Below are 18439 nucleotides of genomic sequence, written 5' to 3' on the forward strand. Positions count from 1 at the left end.
ATTTTGTTCAAATTTTTTTTCTATCCCGGGTCTCTTTTTTGAAAAATAAAATTGTAGTTGAAATGGGCTCATTAAGAAATTTCACGAGTGAATAAACGCTGGTGTGGGGTGAAATCTACCAGATTATAACATCATCCCGTTCAGTCTTGAATGAAAAACGGCGCAGGGTTGTGAGTGTCGGGTGGTGTGCAGTATTTACAACATTCAGAGCCTTTACACTCACAGGTGTCTTTGCTATTCCCAATGCGCAGCCTGTACGTATTTCAAAGGAACCGTTTAGAGCATCTGCAGTAAACAAATATATCAATGTGCTCTCGTGCCCAGCTGGCACTACAACCTTCAGAGTGGCGGCTAGGGTCATCACCTGATCAGGTTTGATCCGGGCAGGAATTGGCATCTGAATGTATTGGTGGTACACCGGTGGTGCGTGGTATAAAAAAAAAAAGCAACATTTTTTGCTATATTTATTTTCTCGCGATTCGCAACCCCGGGCAGAAAATCTTGCGAGGTGGTGGTGGTGCGTCAAAATCAGTTCCCGTGATGTCGAAGCAGTGGGGAAGATGAATGTCACTTCAAATTTAAATCTTAGACTCTTTTATGAGGACCGGTGTGTTATACTGCACCGGTGGACCGCCAATACGGTCCACCTGTTGTTCGGTTGGCAAGATTTGATTGGTGACGAGAGATCCGGTACCGGTATTGCCGCGTTGAACTTTGTGACGATAGACTACAGCGCAGCATTGTTGAACAGACCTAGGCCGACTCAGCAAAACGTGTCCCGGTCAGTTCTCGCCCCGACCACGTCCGCGTGCCGTGCGCAGGAGGGCCCGGCGGAGTTCCTCTACGTGGACGTTTGGTCGTCGCGGTTCACGTGGGGCGGCGACTCCCCGCCGGAGGAGGGCTCCTTCGCCGTCATCACGGCCAACCAGACAGGTGCTGCTCGACCAGAGTACGCCCGTGCTCAAGATGCTGCTCATACAAGGTGCGTGAGCGGCATAAGGTCGCGCTCGTTACACATTAATAGTGCTTGCCATAAATGAACCACAACAGCCTGCCGATCTCGTCAAAGGATGTCAACCATCACGCGAACTCCGGTCATCCTCGCACCAGCAGCTTTTGGCTGGCCATCAAACAAAGATGGTCACTTCATCGCGCGCTTTCAGATGCGCTTCTGCGGCCATCTGGAATGCCCTTCCTTCCGATATTAGGAAGCCACTGGAGCTATGTGCTTTTACATCATCTAGATTGAACACTTATTTCTTTAGAACTGCTTTTTGTGTTAAGTTTGTTGTCCTTCCCCCCGCACCTCCGATTCGCATGGTTGGCTACGTATGGTGCGAAAGAAGTTCAACGTACGAGGTGTTCACGAGGGGGGGGCGGTGGTGGCGTCTGAGCCCATATTCTCTCCTGTACAGCGATGTGGCTTGTCGGTGATCTCCCACTCACTCTTAGTTTCATTAACGAGATTGACGTTTGACCATACCTCACCGAGCTGGTCAGTTTGGTCGTCGCGAAGAACAATGGATCTCAATGGATCTTGCTGGCGCTGCCTACTAGTGCCCACAACGCTTGTCTTTTGCGTGTCGTGGTTACCTACCCAAGCACCTCGACCCTGCTTAGCTTCTGACATTTGACAAGATCGGGCGCATTCTCGGTGAATTGGTCACATGCATATGAGATATGAATTCCCACCACAGCAATGTGTATATATTATCCAGACCCCTGCCACAGGGAGATGGAATTTTCATCAAAGTTTTAAACCAAAAACTAAACTATAAACAATTTATTATTTTACCAGACAAAGCACAGAAGTGATATGCCCACAAATGATAGCTCAACGAAGTGGCTTATCTTGTGGACATGTATAGCAACCATAATACTCTAAACGTATGTTTCAAAATGTGGAGGGAAAAACCGGACGACCCGGAGAGAAAATCCACGTGACCACGTGGAGAAGATGTAAACTCCAAATATAGAACAGGCGTCAGGGTCAGGATCGCACCCACGACCTCCTGTATACCAGGCGAGGGTTAACATCTCGCCACCACGGCGCCAGTGGAGATGAACACTTGCCAGTTTAACACGTAGGCTTTCGCGACCAATATTATTCATAATCAACGTTTTTGGGTTTAGATCGCGTTATTTATAAATGTGTCGTAACCCTCCACCACCCGACACGGCCAATCAGTAAAAAAGTGTCACGTTGACAAAAGACAAATAGTTCACTGCTTTAGCCCACCGGTGTGTTGAAGCGTGAAACCACAACATTTACAATTTGAGTACGACGTTTCGCTGGTAATTGCATCCAGCATCATCGGGCAATTCGTCAGTTGAGCATGGAGACACCGACTAAATGCCACCGTAGTATGCACGTATACCTTTGATGTGTGCAGTTTGTGTATCTATTTCCACACCGATGCCCTGCCCATGACGCTGTACACTCACGCGTGTGGTTCTGATGGCAGGAGGGCGTCTCGTGTTTGAGGAGAAGGACCTGGAGCTGCAAGCTGAGAACATTCTCATCACAGATGGAGGGACCTTACAGGTACACAGTTCACCAGCACTGGTTGAAACAAGCTTGACTCTGCTGATGAGACACTGAATTTCTTAACCGTTTCAAGAGTTTGGTTGCATTTTTAAATCCTTTATATTAAGTTTGCTTGCTTGCTTAGGACTGTGCAAATCTTTCGGTCGTTTTTTAACCCACTTCCCGTGATCCAATCGAGCTGACATTTTGCACACAGACTCGTTGTGCATGACAATGCATTTTCGTGAAAAAAAAAATTCCAAAATTTTACACTGTTTAGGGGAAATTTTTAAATATTTAATTACCAATTGTTTAATGCTGCCAGACAATCATCTGACCCATAGGTGGCAGCCATCTCCAGCCAGAGGACGAGAGGACTCTAGCCGCCCCGATGCCACGCATACAAAGGATTTATAGTGAAAAACTTTGTTTTTACGGGTTAATTTTTACTTTTCTCAGTAGGTGTCAGTCGTTGAGGTCGCAAAGGGTTTCTTTTGTCGTTCCTGTTGCTGCTCATAGCCTCCTGTACCGTTCCCGTTCCGCTGTAATGTGCACTGATGTCCACTGTACTGAGGGCGGTATTTGCACGTAAAATAAAGATGGATTGATTGTGCAATGAATGCACTCCCACAAAGGCAATATGACTGATGGGATGTGTAAAAAGTTCATTTTTTATGAGGAATAACAACTATGTGAAGGAGTCATATTTACGGATGATTTATTTTAAGGTTGATTTTCCTCAAATGTATCACATCGGTTTTGCTTTTCACATACAAGGGACTGTCATTCATAAGTTAGAGTAATGAGTTCTCAGAGGCCAAGATCACCAACAATTTCACAGACTAAATTGCTAAGTAAATTTTTTATTACACACCATGATACGGTATATTTTAGAAGCATAGTGAAGCAGAGCACTGCAGTGCTCGGTCAGACAGAAAAGACAGACGGACAGAATCTTGATTTAGAGTGGAGGAATCAGATGAATTACGAAGCTCGCGAGCGTGCGAGTTGGTGAAGCAGCCCTGTGTTGTTTCATAATTGGACTTCCTATGCCAGTACCAAAATATAATAATAGGGTTTTTCCCGATTTAAAGCTTTCGTGACTGCAGGGATTCATCTTCTTGGTTCTTTCGGTAAAGTCACGTAGAAGGGAAGTAATAGACATGTTCTTCACCTGAGGACGGCTGCTTGCATTGTGGCCGAAACGTCGTGAGAATTATTTTATTATGTTTTATTTTTATTATTTTATTACTTCCCTTCTACGTGACTTTACCGAAAGAACCAAGAAGAGGGTTTTTCCCCTTTTGGCGTCCTCTGGTCGAGCACCAATTGGGTCGAGGCTCAAAAGAAAGCCGTCCCTTGGTGTGGACCAATCAGTTTCAAGGACAATGCATATATTATCATCGTGTGTTTTTTGTTTGCATTTGACTGCAGGTATGGTGGTTAATGCAGACATGAATCCTCGTAAAAAAAGTTTTAGTTTTGTTGCCAGAAAAAAAGGGAAAAACCCTATTATTATAGCCCTGTGTTGGTTTCTCCGCCCTTACAGGTGGGCACCGAGGAGGCTCCGTTCCAGCACAAGGCCATCATCACCCTGCACGGACACATCCGCTCGCCCGAGCTGCCCATGTACGGGGCGAAAACCCTCGGGGTGCGCCACGGCACCCTTGACCTGCACGGTGGGCGCACGCACAGCCGCGTTGATCCCTCGGAGCCCGACTCGCGTAGGCCGGCCCTCGTAAAAGGCACTCGCTAATGACGCTTGTCATGACAGCTCGTAAACTAGACTATTTTTTATTTTACCAGGTAAGGCCCACGGAGCGGTTTTGTAGCAGTTCGCGCGCTATGCTACGAATCCGGCGACCCGAGTTCGATTCCTGCTTGCAGCCAACACCGGTGACGATTATCTGAACTCGTTCCGGGCCTTCCTTAGGTGGACTCAGCCTCAAATGAGTACCTGATGTGGGGTGTACACATCCCCTCTGGGGAGACAAAGGCGGTCAGGCTTGGTGTTGGCCACCCACTCCCTCATGTACCGTGCTGGCCATCGCAGGTGCTCGCTAACAGCACTCGCCCCAACAGTCTGTTAAGGCTATACAGGGGATCTTCGTCTTTGTTGGGGAGTGCAGGTCGTCCTGTGCCGGTGCCGTGGACGCGTCTGGCCGAGACGGCGGAGGCAGGGAGCACGACGCTGCGTCTGCAGGTGGCGGTCACGTGGGCGCCTGGAGACTCCATCGTCATAGCAACGACCGGCGGCAGGTGACTCCTACAGAGGGTTTCTCCTACACAGGGGGATTCTGATGCAGACGAATAATGGAGAGTGTATCCCATATTTCGTATGAAAGAGAAGTCTCGTACTTACCTTTGTGTTTGCTTTTTGACAGCACCACCACTGGCTCAGACCTGTGATAGGAGAAGATTGTGTAAAGAGGAAATATTTAGAGCAAAGCTGGTTTGGGGAACCGAATTAAGCCACAACGTTGGCCTTTACATTTCAATGTATAATACAATTTAATGGGGAAAAGGTGTCTGGGTGTGGTTTTAACATGAAGTTTAAGTCAAATAGCAGTGGTAATGTGAAATGTAATGCCCGCTTGGAAATGATCTATGGATTTGTTGTAAATGTTGTCTCTTGACTGAAAATGTCAGTATATTAACGTTGATCCTCCTGCCCAATATATGCAATATGGATGTCTGTAAAAACCAGCATGTGCCCCATAAGTGATTTAAAATCTACATTTTCATCTCTTCCATTAACGCCACACGACAAAATATTGCTGCCAATATTATCACCATCATCATCAGCCGTGATCAATCCACTGCTGGAGGAAGGCCTCCGCAGGCCGTCGCCAGCTTACACGGTCTCGCGATGTCGCGATGAACCCGGCACGAGTACGTGAGCCGATGTCATCGCTCCATCTCTCCGCTGCAGTGGATGCGCGTTCCCCTTCGCTCGGCTGCCACTCTGGCATGACTCTCGACCCCGCGTCCTTTTCTTCACAGGAAAAAAGTTTGGCAATTCTTGGTGCCGGTTCTGGCTGCCTTGAATGTACCGTATGTTTGAACTTCCTTTGCATCGTACGTAGGTAGCCAACCGTGCTAATCGAAGGTGCAGGGGAAGAACAACAAACTAAACACACAAAAAGCAGTTAAAAAGAAATGGGTTTGCAATCTAGTTTTAACAGTGCATATCTCCAGTGGCTTCCTAACATCGGAAAGAAGAGCTTTAGAGACGGCCGTGGAAGCGAATCTGAAAGCGCGTGACACAGTGATGCATCTGAAAGCATGTTGCAGCGATGCAGCCTTCCAGCTTGTCTGTCATTTTCCGCGCCTCCGTTCGAAAACTTGCACGCGTTGCAAATTGTAAAGTGTCGTGGGATGCTGTTTTCATGAGTTTCTCCATGTTCGACGTGGTGTGAGAATGCCACTTCTAAGCAGGAACTCCTTGCCATCTGGTCTATTCAAAGCTTTGGAACATACGTGGCACTCGCCTTGTGTATTTACCACAGGAGATGCCCATGAGAGACATCATGAATGAGCTTGTGTAAATGAACCATGTCAAATCGTATCTCCACTTGCCATCCCCTCTGTGTTCTCATTTGCTAACTCCAGGAGGCTGCTCAGCGTGCGATGACAGCGATGTCTCGCGTAAATAAATGTAAACGATGTGGTTTGAAAACGGTAATTATAACACAATGGTCGCAACAGAAATAATTTCAGGCATGGGGATATAAATTCAGTAGAAGCACATGCAGAGAGTACAATACTGGAATCACTCAGCCACTCAACTGCATGTAAATTAAATTCCAACCACAGCTGAGTTTGAAGAACAGTTAATGATGAGGCTCTGACGAACACTTATGTAAATGTGTTGGGTTAGACTGTGTCAGTTTTCATGTTTTCCAGCCGCTTCAAGCCGATTTGGTTAATCTAGTCACTTTCCTTCCCTTCTTACATAAACTACATTACATTTCTTGCATGTTTAAATTGTTAAAACGCAGTTCACCTTCTTAGCCTTGTTCAAAATTGCATGGATTGAGGATTGTAATATAGATTCGGTGAATGTAAATGTTTTTCAAATATTCTTTGTGTTTAAAATGTCTCTATGTAACCCGTATTCGGCCTTGCAAAAGAGACAATTTTGCCATGCGTCCCAATGAGTTCATCTCCTGGTGAAACGAAGGATACTGATCCCCGTAGTTAAACGGCTATACGCAGATAGCCGTGCGGAGCACACCGCCTGTTGAACTGCGGCGGTCTCCTCAGGCACAGCCAGCGGGAGAACGAGCAGCGCACCATCGCGGCGGTGTCAGCCGACGGGCGGACTGTGACCCTGCGCGAGCCACTCGCGTTCCGGCACCTGGGGGTGTCGGTGGGGCTGCCGGACGGGAGGAAGCTGCAGGCCCGGGCCGAGGTGGGCCTGCTGACCCGCAACGTCGTGGTTCGTGGCTCCGAGCAGGTGGCCTGGAGTGAGCACATCCAGGCCTGCCCGGAAGGCTTCAACACCGGTACGTGAGGTGTTCATTTCTGGGCTGGCCGCCACTTGAACGGTGAACCGTGAATGGATCAGTGGCAACGGCCGATGTGAGAGAAGCACTGGAATAGCAGCTGGTGGTGCGAAGGCTCTACAGTTTAACATTTTTATTTATTAAAGTACTTCACTTGGAAAGCCCCTTGTTCTCAAGAGTGTCGATGCGAATTTCTATAAGGCTACCCATAGACCAAGGAGAGATAACCTTTCCAAAACACTGCTGGGGGAGAGGCCGAGTTTATGTGGACTGCCTCGCCACATAATATCAATACAGCTCCATGGAACTCGGGGTTGGAATGATTCCACGCTGTGCCCTCCTTATGAGGGGGCCACGCTCATTGTGACTAGTATCAGACATTTCCTTCCTCAGTGTGTAAGCAGAGGGCTCATGGGGAAGAAAATTATTCCCCAACATCCTGTCCCATCACTTTCTATTTTTGTCACTGTTTTCAGCGTCTTTATTTTTCAAAGAAAGGAAGTAGGTGTGGTTCAAACTTGATTTGAAGCTTTCGTGACTGCAGGAATTACTCTTTGGTTCTTTTGGTAAAGTCACGTAGAAAGAAAATAAATTAAATCATGTGTGGTTGTTTGAATAATTTAAATACAAAAATTACGGAGCACATTCATGTAAAGTGTGCAATAATAAACTAATGTTACAGACTATTTCTTTATTTATATGATAAACAGAGTACCATATTTTATTTCGTATACAAAGAAAACATACTTTTGTAAGTCATACCTGTCAACCCCTTATCAGTGTGTTGCATATGTTGCACACTCGAAATGAAGGACGTGGGCAGGTGCTCCAAATCGAGGGCAAGCACATTTATTGTGGTTAACAGCAATCTTGTGAAGAACAGCACCGTCACTCTGTAAAATGCAACAGCACGTGTCACACGCAGCATTTCTTCCGAGTCGCCATTAACCACGTGGCTGGTTTACACGTGCGGTTATTCAATAACCCTGCCAGCCACCTACAGGCTCGACTCAGTCATCACATGCTGCTGTACACACATGCATTGATGCACTGCACAGCACATCAGGACCTTCACAGAACCACACTTTACTCCCTTGCTGCACAAGGATATAATTAAAAGAGTGATCCATTCCTAATGTGCCACAAGTGCCTACCTTATTACAGACCAATTCAGATCTTATTGGTCACCCCGTGCCCTTATAAATCTCAACGTTCATCCTACAACGTCCCATCACAAGGAAGAACACAAACAAATAGACAAAAACAATGTTTCCCGTATTGAAACGGCTGTACGCCGAAAACTCATTTTCTCTGTTCAAGAATAATGGTAAACTGTATGGGTTGACAGGTATGGTAAATCGTCGATGCCTTGGGAGGCAACTATGCTAAAGTGTCCACAACACACAAACATTAAAAAGTAAATAGTGACATCTTCATTGTTGCCATGCCAACCAACAATAGCTCCGACGGGACATTCGCCACTAAGGCCGGTCACCTCGAGTTTGTGTGAGGAGGGTCCCACACAGCCGAATCGGGGGTTGTGTGATCCAGAGAGCCTCCTCCTCACGGGTTCATTACACTGGTCAACACACTTTTTCTGGAATAAGGTATTCCAACGGCTTTAAGGTAATTTTGGGGTGCTGATTCCAAATCTGGCATCAGGTTTTTGAGATATCAAATATTGCATTTTCAATAAAAACTGCAGAAGAAAATATTAAATAAATGTGGATATCTACATAAAATGATATTATAAACACACTATCCTAAAAATACAGCACCATATTTTAACACTAAAGCAGTCACTGACTAGCAACAACTTGCAATCATAAGTGACAGAGTTAATTTCGGGTAAAATCAATGAAAATGGGGTATGCCGATATATAAAAATTAGATGTGATAGAGCAAATCTGAGATCAGATTTGGAATCAGCACCCTGAAATTAGTCTAAAACAGCTGCAAAAGTCCAGGCCAGAATTTTATTTGTTGACCAGTGTTATCAATGCAAGCGGCAGATGTGGGAGAGGCTGAACGTTCCAACTCACAACATTTCCTGCTTTCCTCGCAGTGAACACGAGTCACAGGTCGACTCTTTCCGATGCATTGTCTTTCAAGGAAAATATTTGCTCTGGTTAGTGTTCCTCTTCATGCTTTTTTAATTTCATCAGAGACCAGACCAGAGGATACTCATCTCATTCAATCTATCATCTTTGAGTTTTTTAATCACCTTTTGTGACATATATCCAGTCAATGATTTATAGGTATAGAGGTTCGTGTAGAGATATGTTAGTTTGGTAAAATAGCATTTTACATTTCTATAGAACATGCCCAGCCTCTATATCACACAGCCGTTGGGATCACTTTTTTTGACACTTTGCAACTGATCTTCTTGGTTCTTTCGGTAAAGTCACGTAGAAGGGAAATAATAATGCGTTGTGGCCGAAACGTCGTGAGAATGATTTTATTATGTTTTATTTTTATTATTTTATTATTTCCCTTCTACGTGACTTTACCGAAAGAACCAAGAAGATAAATCCCTGCAGTCACGAAAGCTTTAAGTGGAAGTTTACACTGAGTTACTCTTCATCACCATGAAGTAGAGGTTCACCGGATCTGGAAGAAGAAGATCATTTCTGACTTGAAGAACTTTGTCTACCTGTTAAAGAAATCAGGCATACAGACGTAAGTCTGTTCTCCGATAACGCCGCGTGTTTTCATAACGCGAATTGGATATAACGCGACGATGAATGTATTAGGGAACACATTTTTATAACGCGAATTGAATATAACGCGATCGAGTGAACGGAACTACAACGCACGAGTAGGATTGAGCGGTTGTACTGCTGCTTCGGCGTAGTATCACACGAGGCATTGGGATGCTGCTGGATGCTTCTAGATGCTACCCACGCGCCTCAGTCTTTGTCCAGCCTGCGTATGCATCTCGCGCGTTATCATGGACTGTGCATTACCCTACATTATACATGATTTATTGTAACGCGATTTTTCCATGACGCGGTGTTCTTCAGGAACGCTACTACCGCCACGTTATAGGACAACAGGCTGTACGTGGCTGCTGTGTGTGCTCGCTTCACCCCGCGAAGTGGCGCACACACACACACGTGATCACGCCACTGGCAACGACGTTGCGGCAGATTATCCTCCACGCATCGGAACTTTCCGCGGCAGGACATCGTCAAAAAATAATGAATCGCGCCCAAATTATTCCAACGTGTCGCCGCGGTTTGCCGAGGAAGGATGCGCTTGTGTTTGCCGCAGGGGAGTTTGCCACGCAGACCTGCTTCCAGGGCCGCTTCGGAGAGGAGATAGGAAGCGACCAGTTTGGAGGCTGCATTATGTTCCACGCCCCGCGGCCCGGCCAGGGATTGGCCCTTGGCCGTATTGAACACGTAGAGGTGAGAGGCCGGTTCACATCGCGTCCACAGTCCCCAGATGTTCAAGTGTTTTACACGTGCACTGCGTAGGTTCTCTCCATGGGCAAAAACTGCACACCTTTGTTTAACATTGATACATTTATGGTTTTGAATATCTGAATTGTTTTATGTAAATGTTGGGCGTATATCGCTTAATGTCTGAAATTTTTTCACTTTGCTGATAGGTGTTTCTTTCTCTATTGAAGAGTTCAAAATAATTGTATTTCCTCCACATATCGAAAGTGACCTAATTTACCTGAATAGGATCTTCCAAAATAGTCTGAAAATGGTGGAAATACTATAAGCAATGTTAGCTCTTTAACATTGCTGCAATAATCAGTGCTTATCGTTGACATCTGAATAGCAACGGGATTTAAAGGAGCTGTCTTGTGACGGTGGCTTCGGTTGGCGATTCTGTGACGCCCGGCAGATTTACCACGCGGGGCAGGCGTTCCGCCTCGGCCGCTACCCCATCCACTGGCATCTTATGGGCGACGTGGCGTTCCGCTCGTACGTGCGTGGCTGCGCCCTGCACCACACCTTCAACCGGGCGATCACCATCCACAACACGCACCAGCTGCTCGTGGAGCGCAACGTGGCGTACAACGTGATGGGTGGCGCCTACTTCATCGAGGACGGCATCGAGCACGGGAACGTGCTGCAGCACAACCTCGCCGTGTTTGTGCGCCAGAGCACAAGCCTGCTGAACGATGACGTCACGCCGGCGGGCTACTGGGTCACCAACCCCAACAACACGGTGCGTCACAACGCGGCCGCCGGGGGCACCCACTTTGGCTTCTGGTACCGCATGCACGAGCACCCCGACGGGCCCTCCTTCGACCGCAACGTCTGCCAGAAGCGCATGCCGCTGGGGGAGTTCTTCAACAACACCGTTCACTCGCAGGGCTGGTTTGGCCTCTGGATCTTCGAGGCGTACTTCCCGATGCGCGGTGGGGGCTGCAGCTCGGTGGAGCCGGAGCCGGCGCACTTCGACTCGCTCACCGTGTGGAACTGTGAAAAGGGCGCAGAGTGGGTCAACGGCGGGGCGCTGCAGTTCCGCAATTTCCTCCTCGCCAACAACGAGAACGCCGGCGTTGAAAGTAAACGCGTGATTTCAGAATTCGTGGGCGGTTGGGGCGAGAACGCCGGTGCGCTTCTGAAGGATGTGGTAGTGGTCGGACATCTGGATGAGCTGGGCCTGGGCCCAAATCACTGCACGTCACGTGGGTTAATTCTGCCATTCAACGAAGGGCTGACAGTATCGGGGGCACAGTTTGTGAACTTTGACCGTCCAAGCTGTGCGGTCTTTGGAGTGACTTCCATCCAGGGAGTGTGCATCGATCGGTGTGGAGGCTGGAGTGAGCGGTTCGAGCGTGTGAAATTCATCAACAGCCCTAACAAGGCCAAATTCCGTTGGGAGCATGAGGCCATCCTTCACGATATGGATGGCTCACTTACAGGTGAGATGACAGCCAAGAGGACCTACTTCCAAGACCATTACATCATACTTGTATAACACACACAATCAGAGTTTAATTATACAATTTCAATCACGTTAAAACAATTATCTGATAACTGAATAATTAACTTACAAACTCATAATTGAAATGAAATGTAATGAACGTTACTGAAAACTCTGCATAAACTCATCCAAAAATTCGAGCTCAAAGCTGCGGAATGTACAGGAGGTAGTATAGGTATACATTGGGATGTGTTTTTTTAAAGTGAGTGACAACCCATGTTGATATGAAAGGTACACAAGATTTCTGGCGTTGAAGTGGACAGGCACTATTCTACAACCAGCCAGCCCGGCACCCTAAATGGTGTGCGAGAGCAGTGTCTGAGAGTAAACTCATTACAAGTGGCAACTAGCACATGACTGTGATTACCAAAAGCGATAATATGAAATTGTTAGATTACTTCTAAAAGTTGAGTAGTCTTCAGCAATTAAATACTTTCAAAATAAACACCATTCCCAACGCTGTCCTGCGCAGCACCCATACTCTGTTATTTTCCAATACACTCGCTAATTTAAAAGTTGTATTTTTCAATGTGTGCAATAATGGAAACCCTCTCTGACTCAGATGATTTGAAGTCAACCTCTGGACTTTGAGTGCATGTGGAGGACTCTAAGCATTTCATTGTAGGGCAGTGCATTTTTATACATCAATCTCACCCTCAACTCCAGTTTTATCTGACTCCGTACACCCTCATCGCACATTGGCTCTGCTCTTCTTGACTCACTCTTTATCTATCTCTACACCGTATTAGTCCCAAATATTTGTTCTCGCTCATGAACCCTCTCTCAACGTTCTATGTCCGCCACTTCATCTGTGCTCACTTCAGCTTGGTGGCACACCTTTAATCCAGCACTGTGGAGGCAAGGGTTGGTGAATCACACAAATGTCGTGAAACTCCCTTTCCCGTGGCTGTCAAGGTACCATATCCTGGCTTGCCAGAAGACGGCAGTCCAGCAGTGTGGAATAATCTACATCTGTTCCATCGTGATGGGATGGGGTTTTGCCCCTCGCGTACATAGGGTTTCTCCTAATGCTCCGGTTTCCTCTCACATGTACAAACACTCCTTAATTGGCTGAAAACATCTGAATGTATACGCATCTCTGTGTGTTACGGATATGGGCAGTGCTGTGATATGCATCGTGCATGGATGACGCTCGATAAAAAATAACAAATCCAAAAACCGGCTCTCTATACAATTACACTTTGGTTATTATATATATTCACACAGGACTAATTTTGAAGATTTACCTGTAAGTTAACAAAAAACCCTTCTTGAATTCAAATTATTCTTGAATCGCACACGTGTGTGTGCGTACGTGTTATATGCAACAGTAGTGCAGCGTGGATAGCGCGCTGCACTACGAACCCGGTGACCCGAGTTCGATTCCCGCTCACGGCCAACACCAGTGACGATTATCTGAACCAGTCATGGGCCTCCCCTAGGTGGACTCAGCCTCAAATGAGTACCTGGTGCAGGTGGTTAAGCATCACCACTGGGGAGACAAAGACGGTCAGGCGTGGTGTTGGCCACCCACCCCTCCATGTGCCATGGCGGCCTTCATAGGTGCTCGCTAACAGCACTTTCCCCAACAGTCTTATCAAGCTACACGGGGGATCTTTGTCTTTGTTACATGCAATACAAATAATTTGCACATGCTATTGTGTGAAAAATGGAATTCTCACTAATAAGTGTTGTGTTTAAATTTCGATTTAAAGTTTTCGTGACTGCAGGGATTCATCTTCTTGGTTCTTTCGGTAAAGTCACGTAGAAGGGAAGTAATACAATGATAAAAATAAAACATAATAAAATAATTCTCACGACGTTTCGGCCACAACGCACCTGAGGACGGCTGCTTGCGTTGTGGCCGAAACGTCGTGAGAATTTTTTTATTTAATTATTTTACTACTTCCCTTCTACGTGACTTTACCGAAAGAACCAAGAAGATGGGTCCATGGTTGTTTGCGGCCCCCTATCCTGAACCAAGAAGAAGTTTTGTGTGCTCTTGTGGCATGCTTGTCTCTCTGTGTCCACGTCGGATGTAGGCAATGTTGGCAGCAAAGTAGTTGCCCGGAGTGACCTGCTAGACCCGGCTCATTGCAAGTCGGACCCCGAGTGGAGTCATGGGGACTACCCGGCCATGGTGTGCGATGCCTCGGTGCGCTTCCACCGACTCGCCTTCAACAGGCCGAGCCCCAGTTCCCTGGAGGGCAAGAATGTACTGCTCACCAACACGCACGGTGAGCCAGCGTAGCTCTCTCATGCGTCGCTTCACATCGCCACTGATATGAAATCAATACATAGGCTGAAAGTGGTCATCCTGCAGCTATGTATGAATGTTGAACTTCTTTTTCATCGTACGTAGCCAGCCGTGCTAAACGGAGGTGCGGGGAACAATCTAAACACTTAAAGCAGTTTTAAAGAAATTAGTTTTCAATTTTGGTTTTAAAGTGCATCGCTCCAGTAGCTCCATGAAAAAACTAATGCATACCCTTCATGGATTCAAACCCGTGTTGCCCAGCTGCAAACTGAGACTGGAAAATATGTTTTGCTGTTGTTGGACGTTCAGTGTCCACACACTTTGGTCTGTTTTAGTAATTTCCAGCTAAAATACTTGGGCTCGATTCATCGACTGGCTTACAGACATTGCTGCAGCAGAAAGTTCCAGCAGTGGAAAAACGATTCCGAAATGTATCTGGTTGCTATTGTTGGAATACTACAAGTTGAACCCATGCCCACACCCTACGCACGCGTCTGGGACTGGTTTTCAACATTTGCTGCAGACACACAAACATAGGTGTTGCGTGTATGATGTATACATGTATGTACGTCACGTCCATACTTATGTTTACATTATGCTATACACGGCCTGCATGTAGTCCTGTATAGTATGGAGCATTCATAGATGTGACTGTGGTCATGCATTTTATGGTACACTACATATAGAGAGTTATGGTAAATACTATATGGAGCACAGTATGCAATGTATACATACTGCCTGAAACTATCATATATAGTAAAACCTTGTTATTTCAGTTGTTGATCATTCGTAATTTGGGGATAATTAGGCACGGCTGCGCTTTCAGCATCTATACGATGTATTTGTCATTCGCCATGAGCCGAATTGCTGTAACGAATGGTCCAATTTCGGCATAGCACAACCACTTGGTCTGGTGGCGGCGCGTGTGGTGAGCGTGAGTGCAGACCCGTCGCTTTGTACTTTACCTTGTTAATGCACTCTGTGCAAGCCAACCCTCTCAGAAATATCGTCTACACCTACATCAAGAAGTAACAGAAAGAGACTGAAGTATATATCCATTAGTCTGCGAGACAAATCCAAACTTTTGTAAAGAATTGATGCTGGATGTGTCAATGCGTATGGTGTGTGAAGAGTTTGGAAAACAAATGTTGAAAAAAAAATGTATCGGTGCAGGAGGCACTGGGGAATATTGGTGAATTCGGCAAGGCCAGAGCCCCATATGTGTAAAATGAACAGGGTTTACCGTATATGTATGCATGCATGTGATATTTGTGGTCAGACTGTGTACGCAGTATCTGTATATCGTACTCCGGCGGTGACCAATGCACCCAGCACTGTGATTAGCCATCCTGGTGGACCTCGTTGGCCTCCTCAATGATTCCCCAGCGAGCTATTGGCCAACAACGAATTACCCCATAATACATGTTTTTTTTTGGTTAGATCGTGTCAATAGAAATGTGCCGCTAAACCCGCCACCACCCGACACAGCTTGTCACGTAAACAGAACATTCCATTTCGTCGCTAGTACAGCACACCGAATGTGTTGGAGAGTAAATCCACAACATTAACGAACGCTTCGCCTGTAATTACAACCGGCATCATCAGGCGACAGCCAGATTCGTGGAGACATACTCCTGCTTCATTATTAAATAGAGGGATGGATGTGATGTCGCTCACCTGTAGTGAATCACCCCGCATGGATTGAATCCAAATCCCTGTAATAGAGTACCATCGCCGTCTAGTGGTAGAAGTTAATGTTTTTAATGTCGTACACTACATTTTTAGTCAGCGATTACACTGGTAGGAATGAAGTGAACCAGCCTACAATAGATTATATCGTCCGTCCGATGTCCGATTAGGTGTAGCAACATCGCCCCCTACTGCAAACACTTGGCAGGACCCTACAAAAACCTTTAGACTCAGTGAGGCTTTCCTGGCTAAACAAGTGTAACATTCCCTTATAATTCCCTGAGATAGTTTTTAATTAAAACATTTAAATAAAAAATTAACTCACAGTGGCCTAAAGCCTACAGCTAGGCCTAAAGCCTAGAACTAGGCCTCAAACTCTCCCTTCGTATCGTACCCCCGCCATTTCATTTTATTATAGCCATTCATTTGTTCGTTCCTCCCAGCCCACCCCGCAGGGACCTGTTATTTGCCATAAGGGGCCGTCCATAAATGACGTCACGCACCTGGGGGGGGGGTGTGTCAGACATTTGTGACGATGTGTGACGAGCGGGGGCGGGGGGGTGAGAAATGTGACGTCACATCAAAATGTGCAACTTTAAATAAATATAGACGACACGTTCTACTTAATTAAATAGACTTTTTAATAAATGTTTTCTCCTACAACATCAGAGTGCAGCGCCACATTAAATACGCACTACAATGACAATAGTTTAAACTTTAAAGCGATCTGAAGCATGTTTTTTTTTTGGGGGGGGGGGGGCAGAGCTTTGTGACGTCATATTTGAGGGGGGGGGGGTCTGACTTTTTGTGACGCCGTGTGACAAGGGGGGGGGGGTCAAAAATCGCCCACGGGAATTGGGAAACGTCTCCACAAAGACAAAGATCCCCCGTGTAGCCTTAACAGACTGTTGGGGGAACGTGCTGTCAGCGAGTAGCACCTATGAAGGCCGGCAGGGGGCAGGGGGTGGGTGACCAGCACCACGCCCGGCCGTCTTTGTCTCTCTAGTGGCGATGTTACTGCTGAGTGGCCTGAGTTTATCAGGCGCACAGCCAGACACATCTGTCTGTCCGCCTGATGAAGCTAGTTGTAATTACTGGCGAAACGTCGTACTCAGATTGTAAATGTTGTGGATTTGCTCTCCAACACACCGGCGTGCTGTTATAGTAACGAATTGGCACGTTCTGTTTACGTGACAAACCTTACTAGTTGGTACTCTTAGGTTTTTCGGTAAAGTCTCCTAGGTCAAAATAAAAATAAATAATAAAAATAATAGAAATAATGATTGAAACAAATTAATTATTTATTATTTATGTTTACCTACGTGACTTTACCCAAAAACCTAAGAGTATGAATCCCTGCAGTCACGAAAGCTTCAAATGTTGAACTTACTAGTTGGCTTTGTCGGGTGGTGGCGGGTTTAACGACACATACCTACCCGATCGACCCCAAAATAAACCCAAGATCAACAATCCTAAAAGAATACGGGGCACGCGGCACGGCTTTAACTAAGCCCCGACAGCCATGCTTACTCAGCCGCGTTGGTGGTATAGTGGTGAGCATAGCTGCCTTCCAAGCAGTTGACCCGGGTTCGATTCCCGGCCAACGCATATTTTAATATTTTTAAAAAAATAATTTTAAGATAAAACTTTTAAATTATATATTCGTGTAATAAACCCGTTCAATGCAATTAATAATTATTTAGCTCCGCATCGAGAGTTGTGTAAAATGCAATCATGTTGTAAGCGTAGTCGAGTTAATAATGTGCGTTTGAGACACCGTGTGGTGGGAGTGTTACGGCTGAGACAGATCCACTCTCATCACAATGCCGTGCGCATTGGCGACAGAGTTGGGGTGGGCAGTTAAAATAGCACGTGGTGTTGCTCCGTACGGTGCGAAAGAAGATCAACATACAAGTACATACACTGCATCTGCAGCACAGCAAGCAGCACTGTCAGCAAGGAAGGGGGACGCGAGAGGGTCGTACCACGTGGTGACCACGAGGGGGCGCGATCCGTAGCGCGTGCTGCGGGGTGGGACGCCACCAACACCGCTGAGCGAAAACGGCGCTCCTCTGCACCGCGTTCAGGGTCTTTGGGGCCGTCCATAAATGACGTCACGCGATTTTGAACGATTTTTGACCCCCCCCCCCCCTCGTCACACGGCGTCACAAAAAATCAGACCCCCCCTCTCAAATATGACGTCACAAAGCTCTGCCCCCCCCCCCCAAAACCATATTTCCATTTTGAAAAGAAAACACGCTTCAAATCGCTTTAAGCTATTGTCATTGTAGTGCGTATTTAATGTGGCGTTGCACTCTGATGTTGTAGGAGTGTTATAACAATTAGTGTTATAAAAATTATATATTTATTTAAAGTTGCCTATTTTGATGTGACGTCACATTTCTCAACCCACCCCTCCCTCGTCACACATCGTCACAAATGTCTGACCCCCCCCCCTCCAGGTGCGTGACGTCATTTATGGACGACCCCTTTTCACGGTAGCTCCTT

The 18439-nt window shown here is 46.4% G+C and overlaps 1 protein-coding gene and 1 non-coding gene across 2 annotated transcripts in view; both read left to right on the forward strand.

Moving 5' to 3' along the window:
• The window catches only part of LOC133349196 (fibrocystin-L-like), a 146956-nt gene that overhangs the window by 74884 nt on the left and 53633 nt on the right, over positions 1 to 18439 (forward strand). Inside the window, 9 exon segments of the mRNA XM_061562476.1 lie at positions 822 to 932; positions 934 to 982; positions 2466 to 2545; positions 4077 to 4206; positions 4657 to 4786; positions 6794 to 7035; positions 10309 to 10445; positions 10894 to 11923; positions 14028 to 14222. Coding sequence (XP_061418460.1) covers positions 822 to 932; positions 934 to 982; positions 2466 to 2545; positions 4077 to 4206; positions 4657 to 4786; positions 6794 to 7035; positions 10309 to 10445; positions 10894 to 11923; positions 14028 to 14222 — 2104 coding nt within the window.
• Positions 17468 to 17539, forward strand: TRNAG-UCC (transfer RNA glycine (anticodon UCC)). Its single transcript has one exon. It is a non-coding gene; the product is annotated as a tRNA-Gly (tRNA).

This window comes from Lethenteron reissneri, chromosome 29, assembly GCF_015708825.2.
Source record: "Lethenteron reissneri isolate LAM-NWPU_2019-01 chromosome 29, ASM1570882v1, whole genome shotgun sequence".
NCBI classification, from domain to species: Eukaryota; Metazoa; Chordata; class Hyperoartia; order Petromyzontiformes; family Petromyzontidae; genus Lethenteron; species Lethenteron reissneri.